This window comes from Bos javanicus, chromosome 5 (genome assembly GCF_032452875.1).
Source record: "Bos javanicus breed banteng chromosome 5, ARS-OSU_banteng_1.0, whole genome shotgun sequence".
Taxonomy (NCBI): Eukaryota; Metazoa; Chordata; class Mammalia; order Artiodactyla; family Bovidae; genus Bos; species Bos javanicus.
In genome coordinates this window covers 26,109,208-26,132,989 of record NC_083872.1, presented here as the reverse complement: position 1 = coordinate 26,132,989, position 23,782 = coordinate 26,109,208, and the positions used below count along the sequence as shown (strand labels likewise).

The window sequence follows — 23,782 nt, the reverse complement described above, 5'->3', positions numbered from 1 at the left end:
ATAAATGCTATCAACATCAAAGACTCAGTAAACAGATGCACTAATCAGAAAAGGTCCATTCCTATAAATGCTAGAAGGAATTTGGTTCATGTGAGTCAGAGAACACAAACACAGTTACTTTTTCCAATCCAAATTTCTTGCCTGCTTTAGCTGGATCCTTTAACTTTAGATGATTCTGTTTCATTAATGCAGAATGGGATATGAATTCTGATCTTGGGGCTGCAGGCACTTAACCAAATTATCAAGCTGTCTACAATGATGGTTTACTTGAAACATTTCTTCTGAGCATGAGGGTTTTTTCTTGTATCAAATGAGTAAGGACTCACGGCAGGGAGGGGAAAAAAAAGGTACTTGTCAGTTTGCAAGTCACAGACAGTTTATCTTTCTATAATTAGATTAGGAGAAAAAAAATGAAGAACACACTGTAGCAGGAAGAAAAGTCTTCCAGGGTCTGGCATCTGTAAGGAAACAAGAAAAAAATAAGAGTTCTTAGTTCCTTTCAATGACAAAAGCACCAACCACATCTGACAACAGGCCACACAACTATAGCCCAATTACAGTCTCTTGGTCTGCTGGAAGAATCTGTTGTTGTTAAGGGCAGAACACCAGGTACCTTCTGACCCTTAGCTCTTTAGTATTACTAATCACACAGAAACTTGTTAATTGTTTTTTTTTTTGTTAATTGTTTTAAAAACATTCTACACAGAGATCAATATACAGTCCTTGATAGTTACCATGGGTGAAGAGAAAATCAGAATTTACCATCCAGGCAACTGACTTCTCCAGACAATTCTGGACTAATTCCAATTAACTTATTTTTTTCTCTTTTCATATACCCTATCTACTCATTAATTTAATAATATTTTTTGAGCTATTACGATGCACATTGAAAGTAAAGTCACTCAGTTCTGCCCGACTCTTTGCAAACCCATGGACTATGTAGTCCATGGAATTCTCCAGGCCAGAATATTGGAGTGGGTAGCCGTGCCCTTCTCCAGGGGATCTTCCCGACCCAGGACCAGCTGAGCTATCAGGGAAGCTCACAATGCATAATAGGGGAACAAAAATGAACACGGTATACCTGCTTCTGAGGCACTTATCTGGTAAAATATTGTTGATGAAAACATAAATGGGATAAAGCATTTAAGTGCAAGGTGAACAAACCCTTTTCATGTATGTGCAATAAAAAAAATTTTCTGCTTACTCTTTAAGTTCCTTAAGGGAATAAGTCATGCCTTCCGTGTGTGTGTGTGTGTGTGTGTAGTAGTGTGTGTGTGTGTGTGTGTAGTAGTGTGTGTGTGTGTGTGTGTGTGTGTGTAGTGTGTGTGTGTGTAGTGTGTGTGTGTGTATCTACCCAAAGAAGAGAATTCTGCAACAACAGGTGTTCAAAAAATGGTGCTTTATTTTTAACTAAGAGGATAAGAAGATCTGTGGCTATTTAAGGATTCTTACCTAAATTTTCCCCCTTATTCCTCTGTGGTAACACGTACAGAAAAATTATCAGTGTGTAATGAGTTTATCACTTTTCCAAAGCAGAAAAGTGTTTAGTCCTAAGTGACAAGAAGTTTCTCCTAGGCTTTCACCATAGAGTAGCCACTGGATAGGTAGCTATCCATACTGGATGAACACCAAACACTTTGAGCAGTGTGCCAGAGAAGGATTCAGAGTTCTTCATTTACCCAGGTCTGTGTGTGCTTTTCTGATGCACTCCACTGCAGTTGTGTCTTTCCCTTCTGGGACCAAATCCAATTTTCTGGCTTCCAGATATATTTAATAATTTGATGTCAGAACCTACCAAGAAAAATGGCCCGTCCCTAGAAGCAACTGATAAATATTATTGTTCTCAGCTAAGGGGTGTTTGCTTTTAGAATATCTTTTGTTTCTCAACAGAAGAAACATCAGTTTTGGTACAAAACAAACCCTAGCTCGCAGAAGATCCATCTGCTTCACTGTTCAGAAAAAGTGAATGGACTACAAGGCAACAAGCCAATTACTCATTCATTCAATAAATATTCACTGAAGGCCTACCATCTCATGACAGTGGGGATTATCATCCCATTCCCGGCCCAACAATATTCCTCTTTTGCCAGAAGCCATGTGGCTGGTCAACCTCAGCCAAGGCAGCCGTTTGAAGCATCAAACCTGGCTCTGCTGTGGGTACATAGGGTATCTCAAAGATGGGCTTCATCTATGAAAACTAAAAGATTTTGGTCTCTTTATATAGATTTTGTGAGGTTCTGCTAAATCAAATATTCAGATAAGATCTACAGTGCAATAAGATCTAGCGACTTTTGGAGACCCAAAACTTTAAAATGCTAGTTAAAAAGTATGAATTTTTTGATGAGTATTAAATTGTACTGCACAGGGAAAGAATTGCAAAGCAGTGAAGCACAGCTGTCTGATTAATCTCAGCCCATTAAAAAGGCATGATAGATGTAGAATGCAACTTTGATTAAAAAAAAAAAAGAAAAAGGCAATGTGCACTAACGTTAGGGAGAGCAACTTGGCATGTAACAGAATTCTAATTTAACTAGTAAATGTTTATTCATTAGCATGTAAAGCCATAACAGAGGCTATATACTTAAAAAACGAAAGGCACACACAGAGCTTTAATTTGGTACCATAATCTAAAAGAAAATTGGACCCAAACTGCTTTATGTCCAGTTAAATCTTGCTACCATCTGAAAAAATTATGAAATAAAACTGAAACACTTACTTGACGAAATATTCAGTTACTGTGCATTTCCATCTATGGAGTAGAAATATTTCAAAATAAATACACCATGTCAATTGAAATTCACTCCACCCCCTAGTCTTACTAAACACAAATGATTTATTCCTGGGGTATATGGAATTATATAATAAAGTAGAATTTAAAATTAGTGACTGGGTTTCAGCACGGATAAAGAAAATAGTCTTCCACCTATCAAGCCTTATGGCATATGATTAGGTAATCTCATATTGGGGGAAATGCAACTATCCAAAGGGAAATGTTTTAAAGGGAATCCTGTAGCCACCTAAAAATTAGCTCAAACAACAACAAAGACTGAAATCAAGGACATCTGAATTTGGGGGCAACATCAGGAAAAGGAAGTTTATATTAAATAAAAATGACAGTGTGTTGGGTGTACCAATATATGGGAATTTCTTTACTAGGGTGGTATGACATGAATTTCAGACCTGTTTACTCAGCATTGTCTCCGAGGCCTTGGGAAGACATCTGAATACCATTCTTATGCTGGTTCTTATAACATTACTTTCATTTTGTCTCTACCCATTACCTTTCAGGCCCTTGCAATCCAATTTCTAATCCCAATTCCCTATTGATATTATGCTTTAAAAAATCAGGGATGATTTCCTCCTAGTTAAAATAGTCTTTTTATTGGTCCCAAATTTATCCATGGAATCCGATGTCAGTGGTCAGCCTTGTTTTTTCTTTCTCGGTTTGAGTTTTATTTGCAAAAATGTAATTTTTTAAGCCATCAGTAATTCACAATTGAAGAAGGCATTTATTCATAGCTGAAACCAAAGGCTTGAGATGGGGGTAGAGAAATGGTATAAGAGAGGTGGGAGTGGGCAGGAAACAAAGAGAACTGAAAAGGCAGGAAAAGGAAACGTGGGGATAATTCTGGTCTGGTCTTGGGAGTTAAGAGACTCATTCAGGGTCCAGATCTGCCAACTACCAGCAAAGCAAACAATTTTTTGTGCAATTAGTATGTATTTTATAATTAAAAAATTTTAACAAAACGTTCCTTGTTTATAGTTTTGAAGAGCAGATAAGAATACTGATGAGAGCACACAGCATAGAGCTTTCTGTCGGGAAGCTCAACTAGTATGCACGCGTGCTCAGTTGCTAAGATGTGTCTGACTCTCTGTGACCCCAGGCTCCTCTGTTCATGGGATTTCCCAGGCAAGAATACTGGAGTGGGTTGCCCTTTCTTTCTCCATCACCCTGTCTTGAAAATATTCTTTAGGCTTCTGTGATCCTGTACTTGCCTGTTACTAACCAGGGTTAGGACCAGGGTGAGATGAGTGATGTGCTTAAGATGCAAAATCTGGGGAGGTACTCACTCTCAGGGCCATACGGGTGCAAGGCATTCGGTATTCAGACTGAACATGTCCTTGAATAATTAAGACCAACTGTATTTATTTAGTACAACACATAGCAAGAACATTTTGCCACTATTTCACTTACTGTTTTTCCATGGCAGAACATATGGAAGAGACTTGGGAACACGCATGCCTGAAGCCAGGTTACTCTTATGTTCCATAACTATGTTGCTTGCAGGGCTGCAAAAAGAGAGATGAATTTGAGTATGCTGGCATATTTGCATTCTTTAGGCAGGCAAACATAAGACAATCAAAATGTGTTTTTTGTAATTTGGGGAAAAACAACCACCTACATTCTGAAACGTAAACACATTTCCATCAAAACATTCTTGCAATTAGAATGATTACCACTTCTCTGGATAGCTCACTGTTCTGTACAGGCATTAAGATGGGTTTAACCATTTTCATTTTCTAGAAATTGAGATAAACAGCAATGCCATCTACTGTTCAATTGTATGACAGGCTCATCAACTCACTCAATATACATAAGAGATAAAAAATGCCAAGACGACCAAACTAAAGGCAACAAATCTCACAGAATTGAGATAAAATTAAAATTGTACCAATGGAATTCATCTTTAAGTTTTTCTATCTCAGTGTACACATAAACTACAATTAACTGTACACTTATAATAATAACTGACTTTAGGAGCTAAAAAATAAAAATTGGTTAAATATTCTATTTGAGGATAAAATGAAGTCTACTATCTAATATTTTCATTTTCTAATCTGGAAATGCTCTCATTTGGGTTTGAAATATGATCTTTTTTTTTCTTGTTGGCCACACTATATGGCTTATGGGATCTTAGTTCCCCAGCCAGGGATGGAACCTGCACCCTTGGTAGTGAAAGTGTGGCATTCTAACTACTGGACTGCCAGGGAATTCGGAACATGATCCTAAAAGGTTTGAAGATCAAGTGGTAATGAAAAATCTTAGAGATTTAAATTAGATACAAAATCAGTGGGGAAGGAGATGAGTTTTTTCCATACATACTTGGTATTATGGATTGTCCAATCTCAAATCAGAAACTTTTAAGATTACTTTTTCCTTAGACACTAGTTATCCAGAGCAAAAATAACACATATAGTACAGCTACATAAGTTTTTCAAAGCATTAAAATAACATGAACTTAGCAAAAACTCTTAAGACATAAGAATGGCTGGCGCCACTGTCTCCTGTGCTAGACTACAAGCTAGTATTTTTGTGTTCCCACAGGAATTAATGCAAAGCATGTGACCTTTTTATGACTCAAGGAATAAATAGAAAAAAAACCACCAAAACTATATCTAGACAAATTACCACCAAGTAACATCATTGAGGAAAGAGGTCAATACATGCTCTGGAGCCTTCTGTTGGTAACAGAGCACTTTGATTCTGGGAGGAAGTGGTGGGAATGAGATCTTTTCATTTACCTATTGTTGCCACAGTAGTTGGCTGTGCCCCAGACAAATGGGGTGCTGGTCTGTTCCCACAAATCTGCCAAAGGAAACAAAACACAGTTTGTGGTGCTACTAGGTAAAACACCAATTCATGCTTGTCGAATTTGTGAGATGAGAAATAATAAACAAGTTCAGAGAAGCAAGTAAAAACTGGTCAAGTACCCTAAGTGACACAGTAGCAAGAATTTAACTGAAGGATAGAAACACAAGCGACATAAATAATAATAAACGTGCCTGCTGCTAAGTCGCTTCAGTCGTATCCGACTCTGTGCGACCCCATAGATGGCAGCCCACCAGGCTCCCCCGTCCCTGGGATTCTCCAGGCAAGAACACTGGAGTGGGTTGCCATTTCCTTCTCCAATGCATGAAAGTGAAAAGGGAAAGTGAAGTCGCTCAGTTGTGTCCAACTTTTATCGACCCCATGGACTGCAGCCCACCAGGCTCCTCCGTCCATGGGATTTTCCAGGCAAGAGTACTGGAGTGGGGTGCCATTGCCTTCTCCGAATAAACATGACTAGTAACAACCAAACACAGATGGTATAACACAATTTATGAAAAAAACATATGTAAAGTAGTGTTCTTTTCCAATCAAGTGGGAAAGGCTGTTCCGTGTGTCTGCACAGAGATACAACTGTCTTTGTACTGGGGCTCAGTAAGAATAATAAGGCATTCTGAACAACATGGTATGTTCATAAAAAAGGAGACCCTTCCTTCTGTCTAGAGCAAACGACTCCAGAGTTTGGCACTGTGGAGAAAGAGACGTGGAGGCCCCTCACCTTTGTCCCAGTCTTCATCACAAGGAGGGCACCGCCACGTGCTCTCAGCCATAGTCTCTTGTCCAAGGCTCCTGGTTTGGTTGACTGCAAGACAACAGAGATTCTGACTTAAGAAGGGGACACTGCCAAGTTATTATATTTAAAGGAGTTAGTGGCTTAAAAGGTTGCAGGGCCTTTGTTTCTGAAAAATGGATAGGATGAAAGCTAAACAGGTCTTATCTCCTTTCCGACAGAAGACAAGAAAGAGAAGCAGAAACAAAGATGTTTGCTGTATTTACGGTAATAAAAGAATTTTTATTTTTAAACGAATTATTAGTAAAATCAATCAGGTTGTTCAGAAGAAAAAGAAGTATGGCACCTGACAATCTTTTGCTGCTAAGATTAAAAATCTCAAAGGCAGAAAGGTATTGTTTTTCTGAAATGATGAAAGCCAAAAATCAAGGTGACAATGTAGCATCATATAAATTTGACAGAGCTAACCTCCAGTACTGAAACATCTTAGCTAGTCAGTCTTACCTACATCCTGCTCAATACAGCTTTTGTCATCACAGCTTGAGATATGATGACTGATTTCAGCCCGAGGAACCTGATGGCGAGCATTGAAGGGACAAGTTGCCAGTTTGTTTGCGACATCAGGATGATTCTGGGGAAAAAATTAAAGTGGTTTGTCAATAAACTTGTGGTGGAACTGTGATAGGTACACTCGGCAGAACATTAAGAGAGAATTATTTATCACCTATACAGATCACAGAGACATTACCTCTTTGTTATGATTATAAAGACTGACAACACAGATATTGGGGTTAAAATGGTTTATAAGGAAGTAAACAGTGAATTTAAGATTGGGTATTTGAATCATATATTCTCCCTGTTTACTTCTCAGGGTCATGCGAGTCCGGTGGCACAGCCTGTAAGGCACAGCTCTCTGGATGTCTTTGAAAGCTGATATTCAGGACGAACAGCAACACTAAAACACACTTTGTCTGCATTGCAGTAGCGCCCCTGCTGCTGCAGTACAAGAGTGCAGGAAAATAGCTGTGGGAAGGGAGCTGCAGAAGAGGCAAACCCAGTGATTTTTCAGATTAACACAGGAACACTTCTTTAAAGTAACGATGCCTGAAATGAGGCTCTGAACAATTTGTCCTTTATTTCAGCTATTTCACTAAGGAAAAGTCCAGATGATAGAGAACTCTGTTGACCAAGTTCCTTATTTTAATACAAAACAAGAAAACAAAACAAAGTGTTTAATATAACCCAAATGCTATGTTAAATTTACCAGCAATTAAGAAATTAGGAGAAGCAAAAGATATATCACAAATGATACTCAAAAAAGTAAAAATAATGTAAAGTGGGGAGAAGGGTGCAAAAAAATAGAAGATGGAGAAAATTGTGAGGGCAGGTATCTCCATGATTTTTTAAAGGGATAGTGGGCATTCTAATGCAAAGGTTTTGTGGCTGAAGATTAAGAGCATTAGGAGAGGGGAGTTATGATGATGGCTCCCTTTCCCAACCTTTCTCCTTGGGACATGTCTGAGAGCCTACAGGAGGAAGTTGTGGTGGTATCTGCTGGTCTGTAATGTCTAGGTTCAACCTTAAGGAATTCTTGCTCTAGACACTGAAAGGAGCTGAGAAATAATCAACAATGGCATTATAATCACGTCTCCAGGACTGCAAGAGAAACATCCCTTGAAGAATATTAATGCATATGTGAACTGTATGCAGGTTTGGATTAAATACCTAAGTTGTTTTCCAAGCATAAATCCTGGCAGAACTCTGGCCTCTGTATCTGACCTTTCTATTCTAACCACCCTTTCAAACTGTCTCAATTAATGTATCAGTATTAAATTAGCTTACATCAACTAAATCTACAAAAGGTGACCAGAGGGAAAAAACTCTTTGAGCTTTTTTTTCCCCCCTCCCCCTAAAGATGCTTACTGTTGAAACTTGGAGAAATAGTTATTTTTATGAATAATCTTTTCTTGGGTTAACCTCTAGTTGTTCAACTTCTCTAACAATTCTAAACAAACAAACAAAAAAATCAGAAATAAGTATATTACAGTACTCAATCCTTATCAGGACAATAAGTACATCAAATTTACAAGGCAAGAATGATTTCTTATCACTAGTAAAAATTAGTGTTTCCTGTTTCACAGAGGGTGAGAAGACTGGAGAGAAACTGTTTAAGGGTGCTGTGTCACTAGTTGGGGGAAAAACCAAAATGAGAAAAAAGTTACATACCCAAGAAATAAAGAAATTCTTTTCTATAAATGTTGGCATTTAACCCAAAGCAATTCTGGCATTTAATTAAAACATATATGCTAAAATTATTTGATATTTATAAAATTTGGTTTTTTAAAAGAACTCAGGAGGCCATCACCGGGCAAATTGAGAAAATAATATCATACCTTTCTGCACTTGATAAGATGATAAGGAAACCTGCAGGCCCTGATCTGGTGGTTTTTATCATAGGGGCATTGTAACAGCTTTTCAGGGTCCAGAGTATCGACTGAAAGACAGAAAAACAGGCTAAGTATAAAGCTTAACAGGCCCTTGCAACATTTCAGCATCCTTGGCACATGGATTTTTCAACAGCATCTGTTAAGAACTGAACAAGACAGCCTAACAACAACTTGAAAGATTTTTTTTAAAGGGTGACTAAAAACATCTGAAAACCTAAGATAAAACTGTGTTACTGAATCTTCATTAAGTCCAGCAAAACCAGCATTCATGGGGTGGGGTCAAAGTTCACATTTGGTTGTACATAAATACTGTTGTTTTTATTGTTGGTAATCCTTATTATAACAAAAAATTAAACGATACGTCTTTTCCTTTTCTGAAAGTGCTAATTCAGGGTCATTCTTTTCTCTAGCTAGTTCAACCAAAACTTCCCAGGCAGTATACTGAAGGTTGGAATGGACAATGTATTGATATACTGATGTGGGGGTCCACCGCACATGTGCCCCCTAGTCCCCAACTAGTCTTAGGGCAAGCTGAGGGTAGTTAACCCCCTACACCAGCATCCCTATTTACTAGTTTGTCATGACATGAAAAAAGTTGGTAAGCACTGCTCTATATCAGTTATATGTTCTATGGAAGCTTAGGAAATACTCGTTCATAGATTTATTTTTTTGTCTGCCTGATTTAATGTACTTCTCGAAATAGCTCCTAGTCAGTGAATCTAGTTACCTCTCAAATGAGACCAATACCTTTACCAAATTGGTAAAGGTTCCAAAATTTCATATTTTGGAACATAATGAGAAAAAACCCCCTACAGAATTCTTTAATCTGATGATCATGAAACTGGCCAGATAAAAAGTAGAAAGAATAATCTGCAAAAATAGAACCTCCTAAGTTTGAGACAACTGCACATATATGAGGCTACTGTGAGAAAGCCAACCCCTAACCTATATTGTGCAATTTAAAAGTACCCTTAGAAGACTATACTTTCAGGCTCCATTTCAATAGTTTAATAGACTCTAGAGAAGTTTCTCATAACATGTAAAACTAATCTTAGGTTCTGCAAAATGTCCAGGCTGAGCCCCAAATTTTAAGAATCTTGGTTAAAGGAGAGAAGTTAAACAGTTAAGTACATTTTGAATATATTATGAGGACAAGAGGCAATCTAATAAAATGCTGTTGCCACCACTGAAGGCAATAATAAAAGTGAAATAAGATAAACAATTCACATTTGATAAGAAGCTTATAAACCAAGAGACTGCTATGAAAATCAGAAGCCAGGGGAACTGAAACAGTGTCCCTGGAAGAGTGGTAAACATGGGATAAATTGCTAACCATGATCGTGATGCAAATGAGTCAGAAAGGTGACTTGAAGGACAGAATGAACAGGAATGAAAAGTCTTAAAGGACAAGCAGGCTTATTATGCCAACCAGGCTCATCCTGAGCAGAGATCCTTTCACATTTCTGAAGCTTCAGGATACACAGGAAGAGTATACAGATGAAATTCTTGTTAGTTTTCCTCCATTTAATCCATTTTATCACAAGCAAATGATAGGCCGTGTCAGGAGCTGACAGACTGGACATACTTTATGATTCATACACATTTTACTGCCCATACAGTGGCATACATCAGAGTTAATAATGATAGCTTCCTACTAAAACGCTTTACTTTTTGGTCTCTGATAACTAAGGTCTGCTCTAAACGGGTCTTTTATTTAAAGATTAAACATTTTTCAATTTTATGTTTAATTTAAAATTTTTAATGGTAATAATATAAATAACAAAATTCATCACATTAACTATTTAAAAGTGTACAGTTTATTGGTGTTAATTATATTCACGTTGTTGTGAATCTAGACAACCTCTAGAAATTTTCACCTTGCAAAACAAACTCTATACCCATTAAATAACTCCCATTGCCTCCTCCCTGAAACCTCTGGCAGCCATTATTCTACTTTTTGTTTCTATGAGTTTGACTATTCTAGATATTTCATATAAGTGAAATCACATGGCATGTGGTCTTTTTGCGATTCAGTTCAGTTTAGTTGCTCAGTCGTGTCCAACTCTTTGCGACCCCATTAACTGCAACACGCCAGGCCTCCCTGTCCATCCATCACCAACTCCTGGAGTTCACTCAAACTCATGTCCATCGAGTCGGTGATGTCATCCAGCCATCTCATCCTCTGTCGTCCCCTTATCCTGCCCCCAATCCCTCCCAGCATCAGAGTCTTTTCCAATGAGTCAACTCTTCGCATGAGGTGGCCAAAGTATTGGAGTTTCAGCTTTAGCATCAGTCCTTCAAAAGAACACCCAGGACTGATCTCCTTGCAGTCCAAGGGACTCTCAAGAGTCTTCTCCAACACCACAGTTCAAAAGCATCAATTCTTCGGCGCTCAGCTTTCTTCACAGTCCAACTCTCACATCCATGCATGACCACTGGAAAAACTATAGCCTTGACTAGACGGACCTTTGTTAGCAAAGTAATGTCTCTGCTTTTTAATATGCTATCTAGGTTGGTCATAACTTTCCTTCCAAAGAGTAAGTGTTTTTTAATTTCATAGCTGCAATCACCATCTGCAGTGATTTTGGAGCCCCCCAAAATAAAGTCTGACACTGCTTCCCCATCTATTTGCCATGAAGTGATGGGACCAGATGCCATGATCTTAGTTTTCTGAATGTTGAGATTTAAGCCAACTTTTTCACTCTCCTCTTTCACTTTCATCAAGAGGCTTGTGAGTTCCTCTTCACTTTCTGCCATAAGGGTGGTGTCATCTGCATATCTGAGGTTATTGATATTTCTCCTGGCTATCTTGATTCTAGCTTGGGCTTCTTCCAGCCCAGCGTTTCTCATGATGTACTCTGCATAGAAGTTAAATAAGCAGGGTGACAATATACAGCCTTGACGGACTCCTTTTCCTATTTGGAACCAGTCTGTTGTTCCATGTGCAGTTCTAACTTTTTGTGATTAATTAAATTACCACAATGTCCTCAGAGTGTAGCATGTGACAGGATTTCCTGTAACTATTTTATTTGCTTTTCTTTAAAAAACAAACAAACAAACTTAACAGCTCCTTCTGTATCAGTGAAATGTAAGAAACCTTTCCCTGCTGTGTATGGATGTAGCACAGATTCTTACTCAGTTCCCTTACTGATACATTTACGTTGTTTCTAGTTTTTACTATTACATAAATGCTGTGGCTAGCAACCTAATATATACTTATCTGTGTACTGTATGAGTATTTTCCTTGGGCAGATACCTAGGAGTACTGCACAAAGTAGTATATGAAATTAAAGTTGTAACAAATAATATTGAACTCCTCAGCAAAAAAATTTTTTAGAATGTCCCTTAAATTGGTTTACCTGTTTTTTAACATTAAAACAATTTTTAATTTCTTTTTAATTGGAGATAATTGCTTTACAATATTGTGTTGGTTTCTGCCATACATCAACACGAATCAGCCATAGGTATACATATGTTCCCCTCCCTCTCACCTCCCACCCCATCCCACCTCTCTAGATTGTTAGAGATCAGCAAAAATCTTGAGTGACTTTTTGGGAATATAATTTAATTCGGAAAACAAAGTAGGCCTCATGGACAAGCTTCCTCCAAAAGCACAGACTCAGATATTCCTCACACTTGGATAGGGTCCAGAACCCATGGTGAGAAATGGAGGAAACTTCACGGAAATGAGGAACCAGACCTGACAAGAGTATCATCAGCTAAGAGGTACTGCCTGAAGACAGAAGCTGGAGAGCCTCAGGAATCTGGCAGATTAGAGAGTTTTAGATCAGTTGGGGGAAAAGGTCAAGTACATTCTAAACAGTATTTCTCACTTTAACTTGATTCCTGGTGTTAAATCACTTGAGGACTTTAGATTCTGATTCAGCACGTTTGAGATGAGGCCTGAGATTATGCATTTCTAACATACTGCCAGGTTCTTTTTTTTTTAAATCTTAAAAACAGTGAAACTTTACCAAGACACAGATAAACAGAAAAAAATGCTATGCTTAAGAGTTGAGTCTTTACAAGCCAATATATTTTACTAAATTTACTTAACCACAAACTTAAAAATTTTAAAGAAACAGCAAAATTAACCATTTCCTTCTTTCTTTAACAAACATCTACTGATTAAAAAAGTCTGTGCTATGTAGCAGTAATTACAAGAACCAAGTGATATTTTTCTAAGAAAAAAATCACCACTGGAAAAAGTAAAGAATACGAGACATAAAGGGAGATGATGCTTTCTAATTTAACAGAGTAGTAAGCTTCCAAGAATAAATATAAATCTCTTGTATCTATCTCACACAGAAATCTCAGATTTTAATTAACATATTTTTAGAAAAATTAAGGAAGTGAAGCAGGGAGCCCTAAGGAAGATCAAGGAGAATCAGACTTCTAGATCCATTATTCTCAAAGTATGGTCCTCATTAGCATTACCACCTGGGAGCGTGTTAGAAATGCAAATTCTTGAGTCCCAGACCTTCTGAATCAAAAATTTGGGGGGAGGGCTCCAGAAACCTGTGTCTTAACAAGTATCCCAGGTGATTCTTCGGCATGCTATAGTAGATATTTAATAAAGACTGTTTCCATGTAATTTCTACCTGTTGGTGATAAAGGTTCTATTGGACTCTTCCTTGAAGGCAGAATGGAACTAAAATATCTTTCAGTTAGAACTTAAGAGATTCTGAACAAGATAGCAAGGTAAGAAACAAAGGCAGCCTTGTTGACAAGTTTCATCCACTGAGATGTTCCTCAAACTTGGTCAGGGTCTAGAAACCATAGTGCCTAGAGGTATCAAGTAGGGCACTACATATAAACAACATACAAGGCTCTGGTTCTGACTCTGTCCCCAACAACGTAACCATGGGGTAAATTAGTTAACCTAGGCTCCGTTTTCTGTTGTAAAATTCTAGTGTTGAATGAAATGGTTTTTCAGGCCTCTCTTGTTCTACTCTTGTATGATCCTAGCTCTCCCAGCTCCCATTTGATTTTCTGGGCCATTGAGATTCCTGGATCACTAGAGAAATAAGAATCCTCCCTGCTACTGCTGCTAAGCTGCTTCAGTCGTGTCTGACTCTGTGCAACCCCATAGACAGCAGCCCACCAGGCTCCCCCGTCCCTGGGATTCTCCAGGCAAGAATACTGGAGTGGGTTGCCATTTCCTTCTCCAATGCATGAAAGTGAAAGGTGAAAGTGAAGTCGCTCAGTCGTGTCTGACTCCTAGCGACCTCATGGACTGCAGCCTTCCAGGCTCCTCCGTCCATGGGATTTTCCAGGCAAGAGTACTGGAGTGGGGTGCCATTGCCTTCTCCAACTAATTCACTAGTTTATTATGCAATAAAATAACAGAGGCTTTGAATAAGTTACACTGGCTAGTAACAACTAATCAGTTTTCTTCTGTGATTAATGCTCTTCTACATAGGCAGGATAATTAATTCATGGATGGTCTTTCTGGTCTATCTTCAACTATTCTTACACTACATAATCAATTAGGGACACCTTTTTACAGATATATAAAGAGAACACAGGTAGCTTTAATGTAAGTTGAGTTTGTTAAATCTATTTGTTATGATGAATCCTCCCTAGGATTTCTTTAATCCTAAAAACTCAATGCACATCAATATGAGGTATACCATATTATCCCCAAAAAACAGAAACCAGGGGTTACCATCCCTGTGTCACTAACAGGAGAAACTGAAGTTCTAAAGAATGAAAATTATTCACTTAATAAATAAAAATATAGTTTAACATAGGTGTCCCAACCGGAGCTTTCTCAAAGCTTGATGACTTCTCATACTTTTTAATTTCAAGGGTCCTATTTCAAATTTGGACATTTCTCTGCATTACTAAACAGTCTCACTTTTTCTTCCCAGCAGTTTAGCGAAAAAGTGAATCTTTCTCAACACATTAAAAGTCTTGTCAGAAAGTTACATGTAAGTAACTTAACTTATTTTCTAAAAGCAACAAGAAGTACTTACTGTAAGTTTCTTCCATGTTGGGAATTAAGGAGCCAAATCCAAAGTGCTGGGGGAAAGAAAAAACTGGATCAGGAAATCAGAAATAAAACATATCAAAAGAAGCCCTAAGAAGTGGAATCAAACTAGAACTGAAGTCACCCAAGTTTAATATAAAAAACCCTTATAGCATCTCCCTCTTCCTATTAGTTTTTCCCCTTTAATGCATTCTTCACTACTTTGAACCATTTTATCACTGCCTAACTCACACTCTTAGAATAGATTCTAGGGCTCACAGTTAAGAAAAACCAAACATGACTACTACTAAAACTGTATTCAGGTGAGAGGATGTCAGTCAATTCTAAGTGCCATTACAACACCTTATCACTTTACCATCCTTTAGGGTTTGATGCTATTTAACATTAGAAGGGGCAAGTCAAGCCCACAAGAATGTTATTTAAACTGCAGGATAAACAAAGGAATAGGGTACTATTTTAAAGTTCTCAAGTCCTTAAAAATACAGGATGATCGGGCTGCCAGTCTTGCTTCCCCCTGCCCCTGAGGACTTGGGAACGCTGGAAGCCTATGTCAGACTGTACAGTCAATCCATTCAGTATGCCCAGAGACACGCCAGTTTACTATTTCTATGATTTTTCTTAAACATGATTAGGAAGTATCACACTTTTCCCAGTGATGCTTTATTTCCTCCCCCGCCTCCACGCTAAACCAGACAGATCTGGTTATTTAAATTTCTCAAGGTAATACTCATTTCCTCTGTGCACTGAGGAAACATTTCTGAATGTCAGTACTCAAGAACTGTCCATTTTATAGCTGCAGAATCATAAAAGAATAAGTCTGTAACAGAAATATGGAAGATTAAAAGACAATTTTTAGTTTGAACCCTCTTCCACCTGACTCTCCCCTATTGAGCTCTGTGATTAAACAAACTTATCATTACAAAAAAGACTAAATTTATATAAAACCATCCCCATAGTAAACTTAAAACTGGCTAGATTTACAGTTATTGCCCCTAGAGCCAGCTCTCCTCATACAATTCCACACCCCTTCCCCCCATTCTATGACATAAGCAGTCTTGGAACCTATGATAGGAAATACAAGTGATCAGCTGGAACTTGTTTAGTAATTTGCTGCAGAGCCTATTTGTAAATGACAATCACTGGTGAAACTGCCATGAAAAAATAATTTTCATGTCTGAGTTAAGAAATTTTGACCTTCCTTTTGATATGTTATAGTTACTCTATACTTTTTCAACAAAAATAAAAAGAGAACTGGAAGAGCCAAACACTATGTTCCTTGATTTTAAGGCATTTAAAGGCACAATCAGTGCCAGATTCAGCAACTTGCAGGAAGCCCCCCTATCCTCTGGGGGCAAAAAGACTAAATTACAGTAGATTAAGGGCACTGGAAACTACAGCCTCATCATTCAGCCTTGTCCATGTAAGTGTCCTATCACTATCAAACTGTTACCAACTTTTCACGTTTTTCCTAGTACTAGACCGCGGTGAAATGCGCACTCAGCAGTCAAGCCTGGGAGCTGGTTGTAGCCTGAAGCAACGGGTTACACGTAACCGAGCTGGGGTCTCAGTAAAACCAACATTTTTCCTCCTTTAAACAAAAGTCAAGAGTCTATTTAAAAATGGGGCTAAATAGAAGAAGGTGGGGAAGGTGCCTAACTTAAAAAACTAAGACTAAGGAGCTAGGGAGGCCCTCGACGGGACGAAGCAGTGGCAGACCCACCGGTTGCCTAAACACCTTTGCTGAGGACCCACAAGGCGGGCAGAAGAGGGAATATACTAGAAGGTCAAAGTATCCTAGTCCACTAACGGTGAGATTTTTGGAGGTCCCCAAGCCAGGACCTGGGCTTCTTTCCTACCTCGGCGGAGACACGCTCTCCTCGCCCCACGGTCGCCTTCGCTCACACCCGTGCCCCAGCAACGCTCCCTTCCGGCCTCTGACGTTAGTGGGTGGGGCCCCCACTTCCTGTGACGCAGGGGGTGCGGGCCGCTCGGATGACTGCCTTCTTGGCACTCCCTTCTTGGTTTCCGCCCATCCTCCTCTCGGGAGGTGGTCCTCCGGCACCTGGAATGACAGTGGCTTTGCGTGCCTGAAACTTGCGCTGCCTTCCCGGCCTCTGTGGGGGCCATCTTAGAAACTAGAATGAGCGCTGAGACATAGCGCTCGAGGAGGGGATGGGACACCTTAGAGGTCAACTGATGCTGGTGAGAAGGAAGCCATGTTAGTGCAAGTTGTCCAGTTCAGTTCAGTAGCTCAGTCTTGTCTGACTCTTGGCGACCCCATGAATCGCAGCACGCCAGGCCTCCCTATCCATCACCAACTCCCGGAGTTCACTCAAACTCAACGTCCAACAAGTCGGTGATGCCATCCAGCCATCTCATCCTCTGTCGTCCCCTTCTCCTCTTGCCCCAAGTCGCTCCCAGCATCAGGGTCTTTTCCAATGAGTCAACTCTTCACATGAAGTAGCCAAAGTATTGGAGTTTCAGCTTTAGCATCAGTCCTTCCAAATGAACACCCAGGACTGATCTCCTTTAGAATGGATTGGTTGAATCTCCTTGCAGTTCAAGGGACTCTCAAGAGTCTTCTTCAACACCACAGTTCAAAAGCATCAATTCTTCAGTGCTCAGCTTTCTTCACAGTCCAACTCTCACATCCCTACATGACCACTGGAAAAACCATAGCCTTGACTAGACGGACCTTTGTTGGCAAAGTAATGTCTCTGCTTTTTAATATGCTAAGTTGGTCATAACTTTCCTTCCAAGGAGTAAGCGTCTTTTAATTTCATGGATGCAAGAGAAAGATAATTTAGGTTTTTGAGGGGAGGGAAGACGAAAATTGAAAAAGAGATAAACAGAAGAGGTCCCCTCCTCCCACCCCCCAGTTCCCCCCAAAACCAACCACTAAGGACAGGAATCTAGTTTTTGTTTAGCATGCCATGTAGGTAGAGTTTCAAAATTCAAAAATCGATAATGGTTTATCGGAGAATGTTTGGTAGGATGTATGCCCTAGTCCGGAGAAGGTGATGGCACCCCACTCCAGTACTCTTGCCTGGAAAATCCCATGGACAGAGGAGCCTGGTATGCTGCAGTCCATGGGGTCGAGAAGAGTTGGACATGACTGAGCAACTTCACTTTCCCTTTTCACTTTCATGCATTGGAGAAGGAAATGGCAACCCACTCCAGTGTTCTTGCCTGGAGAATCCCAGGGACTTTGGAGCCTGATGGGCTGCCGTCTATGGGCTCGCCCAGAGTCGGACACGACTGAAACGATTTAGCAGCAGCAGCAGCAGCATGCCCTAGTCATCTCCATTAAAGGAGATTTTTGAGGAGAGAGCTGGAGATAGAAGGGGCCAGAAAGTTATAAATTGATAGTAGAAAATGAAACATATATTGTGAGCCTTTGTTCTGGAAACCCTGATACCAAGAAGAAAAAAAAAAAGTGTAATTGGTGGTTCTTGTGTTAAAGTTGTTAGGAAAACAGGCCCCAGAGTGGGTGAAAGATTAGAAGAAAAACACTGGGGCCCAAAGTGACCTGGGGAGAACTTTGAGAAAAAGGACTTGTGGCATTTGTAGACAAAAAAGGGAAGGAATTGATACTACAGGTAGATCTGGTAATAATATTTTTTTAAAAGCAAGAAGTAAAAGGCGTGATACGACAAATTTTTGTATTGTTCAGAGTAGGAGGCAGACTGGATGGTCAGTTTGGGTGTTGAAGTATTGGGGGTTTTAGGCCATTTCAGTGGTTTATGTAGTCTAAATGTTATTTAGGAGAACTTATTCTAACAGCATAAACTAAATGTGGCCTTAGTGAAAAGGGTCATGTGATGTTTTTACATGAATAATATGTAAACATTATCGGATTTTTATTTTTGGCCATGCTGCTTGCTTTGTGGTATCTTAGTTCCCTGACCAGGGATAGGTCCTGTGCCCCATGCATTTGAAGCTGAAAGTCTTAACCACTGGACCTCCAGGGAAGTCCTGTTTTTTAAATTTTTAAAGTTATCATTCCTTGAGCTGAAGAGAGTATGCTTCACAGCCTTTGGTTCATGTTAAGACCCTAAAAATAAAAGTATTTGTGGAAGCAGGACCCAAGACTTCTTAATTGTGTCTGCACTTCAGAACCATTTGAGGAGATTTAAAACATATCATGTCATGTCTCCTTCCCAGGCAAATTAATCAGAAAGGGTTAGTTTTAAAAGCTACCCAGATGATTCTAATGTGCAGTCAGGATTTAGAACCACTGAGATAGGCACTGTTTTGAATTTACAAAAGCTATTCTTTCACCTGGGTGGCCTGGATGATTTCTATGAAAGAGGGGGCAAGCTGTTAAAGTGCTTCTTGAAAGATGATTGCTGAGAATGAAAGCTTCATTACAAGTTCAGCACAAACAATTTTAGAAAAGCTGTTGTTTTGCAAATCAGTTTCAGATTGTTAGGGATATCTTAAATAATCTACGAAATCCTAAACCTCTGGATTTACCAAATCATTCATGCAGAATTAGCAGGGCCAGTGTGATTTAAAGTGAAATGTGATTTTTCAGGGTTTAAACTTCAGTAATCTGATGAAATTGTTGACCCTGTTACTGTGACACATCTGTTCTTTTCATTCAGATACCTGCAGGTTGAAATTTCTGGAGAAGGAAGAGCTAAGAGCTTGAGAGGACGAGGAGTGGGTACCAAACCAGAATCCAAAGTCAGACTTCACTGCATTCAGTAATACCTTGTCAAGGTGACAGGATCCTCAACTGATAAAGCTGTTCCATTTAGCACCAGTGAATGAGCCCACCAACTTTTAAACAAACTAAAGAACCAAACATGTCTTTCAGTGGTGGAGATATTAAAATAAAAATGCACCCCATGTCTTTCTCTTCTTAAATGCTTTTTTTCATTCCTTTCCAACCCAGAAAGTTCCTGCTTTATCTGAGATCCCTGCTGAGTTTTCTTTCAGACTGATTTTCCAGCCAGGTTGAATATATTTGAAAAGGAAGAAAAAAAAAAGAGAGAGAGAGCCTAAGGCATTTACACAGGGTCATTCTGAGGGCTAGCTGGGATTAATACCCTAAACTGAATCTGATCCATGCTGGTTCTATCTCTGAATATGCTTGCATTTAACCCTAAATTATAAATTATATTTTTAGAGTTATTAGTTAAAAATAAAGACTCTGAACTAATGAGTAGACAGATCTGTATGCCAATGATTAAAAAAAAAACCAACTTTGTTCAAAGATGAGTTTTTCTCAGCTTTTAGGATTGGAGTCCCAGTTATTCCTTAAGATTCTTTAGAGATTTTCAGTTTTCATAAAGCCTGATAAAACTTAAACTTTTGCCCATCAGAAAGCTAAAACATTAAATTTCTTTGTTTTGGGCTTAGGTTTTATCCACTAAGTCTTATTTCTCTCATCTAATAATGATTTCTGATTGGTTGTAAAGTGTATAACTTAGAATAGGAAAATTATTGAAGAAGTGCAGTTGTAAAATATTTCAAAAAGATCTTTGGGGGAACATAATAGATGTTATTATTAGTGAGGGTAGATTTTGGGAAGTATTGCTGTTGAGAATGAAAAGTTGGGACTGGTTACAATTTTTCAGGCAAAGTAACAGGGCGAGGTGTTCTCACTAGGGAACCATTGAAAATATATTTATGTTTAAAAAAGTCATTAATGAGAGTTTGCAAAGAATAGCTAACACCCCTGTCTGCAAATACAGGATGATACAGGATAAATGAAAAACCAGTCGCGACTTTTTTTGGTCTTTAAATTCATTCTGTGTCCTAATACATAAATATTATATAATTGTGTAATCCACATTGCTGTAATAGTTGCTGAGTAGTCTGTTTTCTGTTTTTTTTCTTTGACTTCTAAATAATTTCTTTCACTAGGAGTCAGCAACAGTGCTTCCCTGGTGGTTCAGATTGTCGAGTCTGCCTGCAGTGCAGGAGACCTAGGTTTGATCTCTGGGTCAAGAAGATCTCCTGGAGAAGGAAATGGCAATCCACTCCAGTATCCTTGCCTGGAAAATTCCATGGATGGAGGAGCTTGGCAGGCTTCAGTCCATGGGGTTGCAAAGAATGGGACACGACTGAGCAACTTCACTTTTTTTCTTTCAGCAACAGTAGCCCGTTATGCCTTTTCTGATGCTGGCATCTGAGATGTAAATTGTAAGTCAAAGTTTGCAAACTGTTGTTAGCATTGCTTTTGGCGATGAATTTGTTACTGTGTAATGAATAGGTAGGCAAGAAAATGGAAACCTCTTAAAAGAAAAGATTGTTGAAAAGATGGTAGAAGGGCAAAATTATGCTGAAGAAATTTCACCTTCTAAAAATTGTGTAAAGGGCTAGTCTTGAGTGGAACAGTTCTATAATTCCAATTCTACTATTCTTCTGATGTTATTTTAAGGAATGTCCAATGCTTAAAACTGAGGGTCATTTTCTCTTTGAAGCCTTCTCCTAACCTCTGCCTGGAATTAAGCGCTAATGTTTTCTTATTCCCTGCTTTCCTCCCAGCACTTAAACTGTGTCATACCAGTTGTTCTCAGAGTGTGGTCTCTAGACCAGCATGATTAGCATCACTTAGGAACTTGAGAAAAACGCAAATTCTTGGGCTTTACTACAGACCTACTTACTGAATCAGAAGCTTAGGGGTGAGGTGCCCTACAATCTTTGTTTTAATAAGCCCGCCAAGAGGTTGAGAGGGAGGGGACATATGTATATTTATGGCTGATTATTGTTGATGTATGGCTCCCCAGGTGGCACAGTGGGGAAGAATCCACTTGTTAATGCAGGAGATACCCTGGGTCAGGAAGATCCCTGAAGAAGGAAGTGGCAACTCACTCCAGTATTCTTGCTTGAAAGATTCCATGGACAGAAGAGCCTGGCAGGGTCACAGAGCCATGGACTGGGGTCACAAGAGAGTCAAGACTCGACTGAACAGCAGCAGCATGGCAGAACCTAACACAAGGATAATTGTGAAGCAATTATCCTCCAATTAAAAGTAAATAAATAAAAAGGAAAGCCCTCCAATTGATTTTGATTTTGAAGATTGAGAACCGTTGCCATATATTAACTATAGTTCTCAACCTTGTTCCCTCATGGCCACTGTAATTCCTAACATAGTGTCCCAAACTTAGTAGATACTTGATTATTTGACTTGAGAGCACAGGTATACTTTGTCAGGGCCTGCAGCACCTGTAAGACATCATCCATCTGGTAAGAGACTACGTGGGAAGAAGAGACTAAAATGTTTGAGATTCTTTTCTTTCCCTCTTTTATAACACAGCTGCTTGGAAAGTCTGAACAAAAAGGCCCATAAAGAATGGGCCAACAAAAGAATAAAGATGTGGAACCAAGGAGATATGTTTTGGTACTTATCTAGGACATGAGTAATGGGCCTTAACAGTTTTTTCCCCATAGTTCATGCTGTGAATGTAAGAGTAGAAACCCTAAAACCAGATTTTAGGGAAGAAACTTTATAGCCAGAAAGTCTTCTTGCTGTTACATAAACATAATTTAAATTGACTTGATGGGACTTTTCTGTGAAGATGAGTGAACCTGATTACCAAGTTTTTTGAAAAGTTGATTTATTCAGTATAAATATTTGGCCCAGAGTATTGAATCTCTTTATTCCACCATGCGTATAAAGTATAGATTCTCCACATTCATCACCTTTGATTTTGTGTGGGCATATGACTAGTGCATAGTCAGATCATCCCTCTCCTAAAGCATATTATAGCTTAATAGTAATAAATCAGAATGAAAGGAGGTTAAATGGAGATGTAAGCCACCTGTTAGGGGAGCTTGAGAGAATAGTTAAGACTTTGGGGAATCTAGGCAAGCTTTGAGGCAATTATTTTTAAAACTTTGCTTTTTTTAAAGTATTTTTTCTTAATTTAGTTTGGTTTTTTTGGTTTGACCAAATGTTATGTTAGAAGCCAAACATGTGATGTATTTATCAGCTTATATTGTACCTTCTTCCAAGTGGCTCAAACTTCTTAAATGTGAGATTTGAGTAGATCTGGCACCCATGTTTTGAATGACACAACTGCCTAATAAGTGATGTTTTATCTTTTTAGATTAGTGTAGTCGACTTGATTTGTCTGGTTGTTATCTCAGGAGAATTATTGTTCCCTCTTTTAATTTCAAGAGTATACTATTTTGGAGGAAAAATTGTGTGGTCCCCCAGTTGAGACCACCTGATGTGAAGAGCCGACTCAGAAAAGACCCTGATGCTGGGAAAGATTGAAGGCAGGAGGAGAAGGGGACGACAGAGGACAAGATGGGTGGATGGCGTCTCTGACTCAATGCACATGAGTTTGAGCAAGCTCTGGGACATGGTGAAGGACAGGGAAGCCTGGTGTGCTACAGTCCATGGGGTCCCAAAGAGTCGGACACGACTGAGCGACTAAACAACAACCATTTAAGACTGCATGGTCTTTTAGGGGAAGATTTCATATACCTAAAATATGGTAAAGGAAAACAGTTTTATCTTTTAAGTCCATTTTCCTGGGGAACAGTCTTTTGTTTTTATATGGTCTGGTGTTAATATACCAAAATATAATTTAAAAAATTCAAAACATGTAGGGTCTTAGTCAAGAGACAAGAGTAAATCTTGCTTATATTGTGTAAAGCTCAGAGAGAAAGTCAGTAGCCCCCCCAACCCCTTCACTTTGTACAAAATATACTGGAATGTGCTAAATGCTAAAAGTGTCTACTTGTCCTCCTATTCTAACTGAAGGAAAAAAAAGATCATTTGAAAAAGATCTAGAAAATACGTAGGGATAAGACTCCTAAGGGCAGAAAATACTCATTTGACTAAAACTTCTTTTAATTGAAAGTCTAAATTTACCTGAACTAGTCAGTAAACTAGCAAAATCCCAAACTCATTGTTTTAAAAGGATTAGCTGGCTGCAATAAAAATTACATCTTAAGAGGAACTAATTCTGGCTTGTTTTAAATTGGGTGTTGGTTCAGTTTAAGCACCAAGTGAAGGGCTATAAACTGAAGGGCTCCAAAAT

At 38.9% G+C, this 23,782-nt stretch overlaps 1 protein-coding gene and 1 long non-coding RNA gene across 4 annotated transcripts; one reads left to right on the top strand and one right to left on the bottom strand.

Moving 5' to 3' along the window:
* Positions 1 to 358: 358 nt before the first annotated feature.
* GTSF1 (gametocyte specific factor 1) lies at positions 359 to 16,723 on the bottom strand. Of its 2 annotated transcripts, none has more exons than XM_061415798.1 (9): positions 16,634 to 16,723; positions 14,764 to 14,809; positions 8,732 to 8,832; positions 6,843 to 6,969; positions 6,327 to 6,410; positions 5,524 to 5,587; positions 4,196 to 4,290; positions 2,717 to 2,749; positions 359 to 458 (listed from the first exon to the last, which is right to left on the bottom strand). In XM_061415798.1, the coding sequence occupies exons 2-8, from the start codon at positions 14,777 to 14,779 to the stop codon at positions 2,733 to 2,735; spliced, it is 504 nt and encodes a 167-aa protein (XP_061271782.1). In that variant the 5' UTR covers positions 14,780 to 14,809; positions 16,634 to 16,723; the 3' UTR covers positions 359 to 458; positions 2,717 to 2,732. The 2 variants fall into 2 exon arrangements, with proteins under 2 accessions (XP_061271782.1, XP_061271783.1); XM_061415799.1 differs by lacking the exon at positions 16,634 to 16,723 and adding an exon at positions 15,759 to 15,814.
* A 37-nt stretch (positions 16,724 to 16,760) lies between these two features.
* On the top strand, positions 16,761 to 22,150 carry LOC133247260 (uncharacterized). 2 transcript variants are annotated; one of them, XR_009736346.1, is made up of 3 exons: positions 16,829 to 16,979; positions 19,385 to 20,930; positions 21,518 to 22,150. It is a non-coding gene; the product is annotated as an uncharacterized LOC133247260 (long non-coding RNA). The 2 variants fall into 2 exon arrangements; XR_009736345.1 differs by lacking the exon at positions 21,518 to 22,150 and having other exon boundaries at positions 16,761 to 16,979; positions 19,385 to 19,649.
* Positions 22,151 to 23,782: the final 1,632 nt, after the last annotated feature.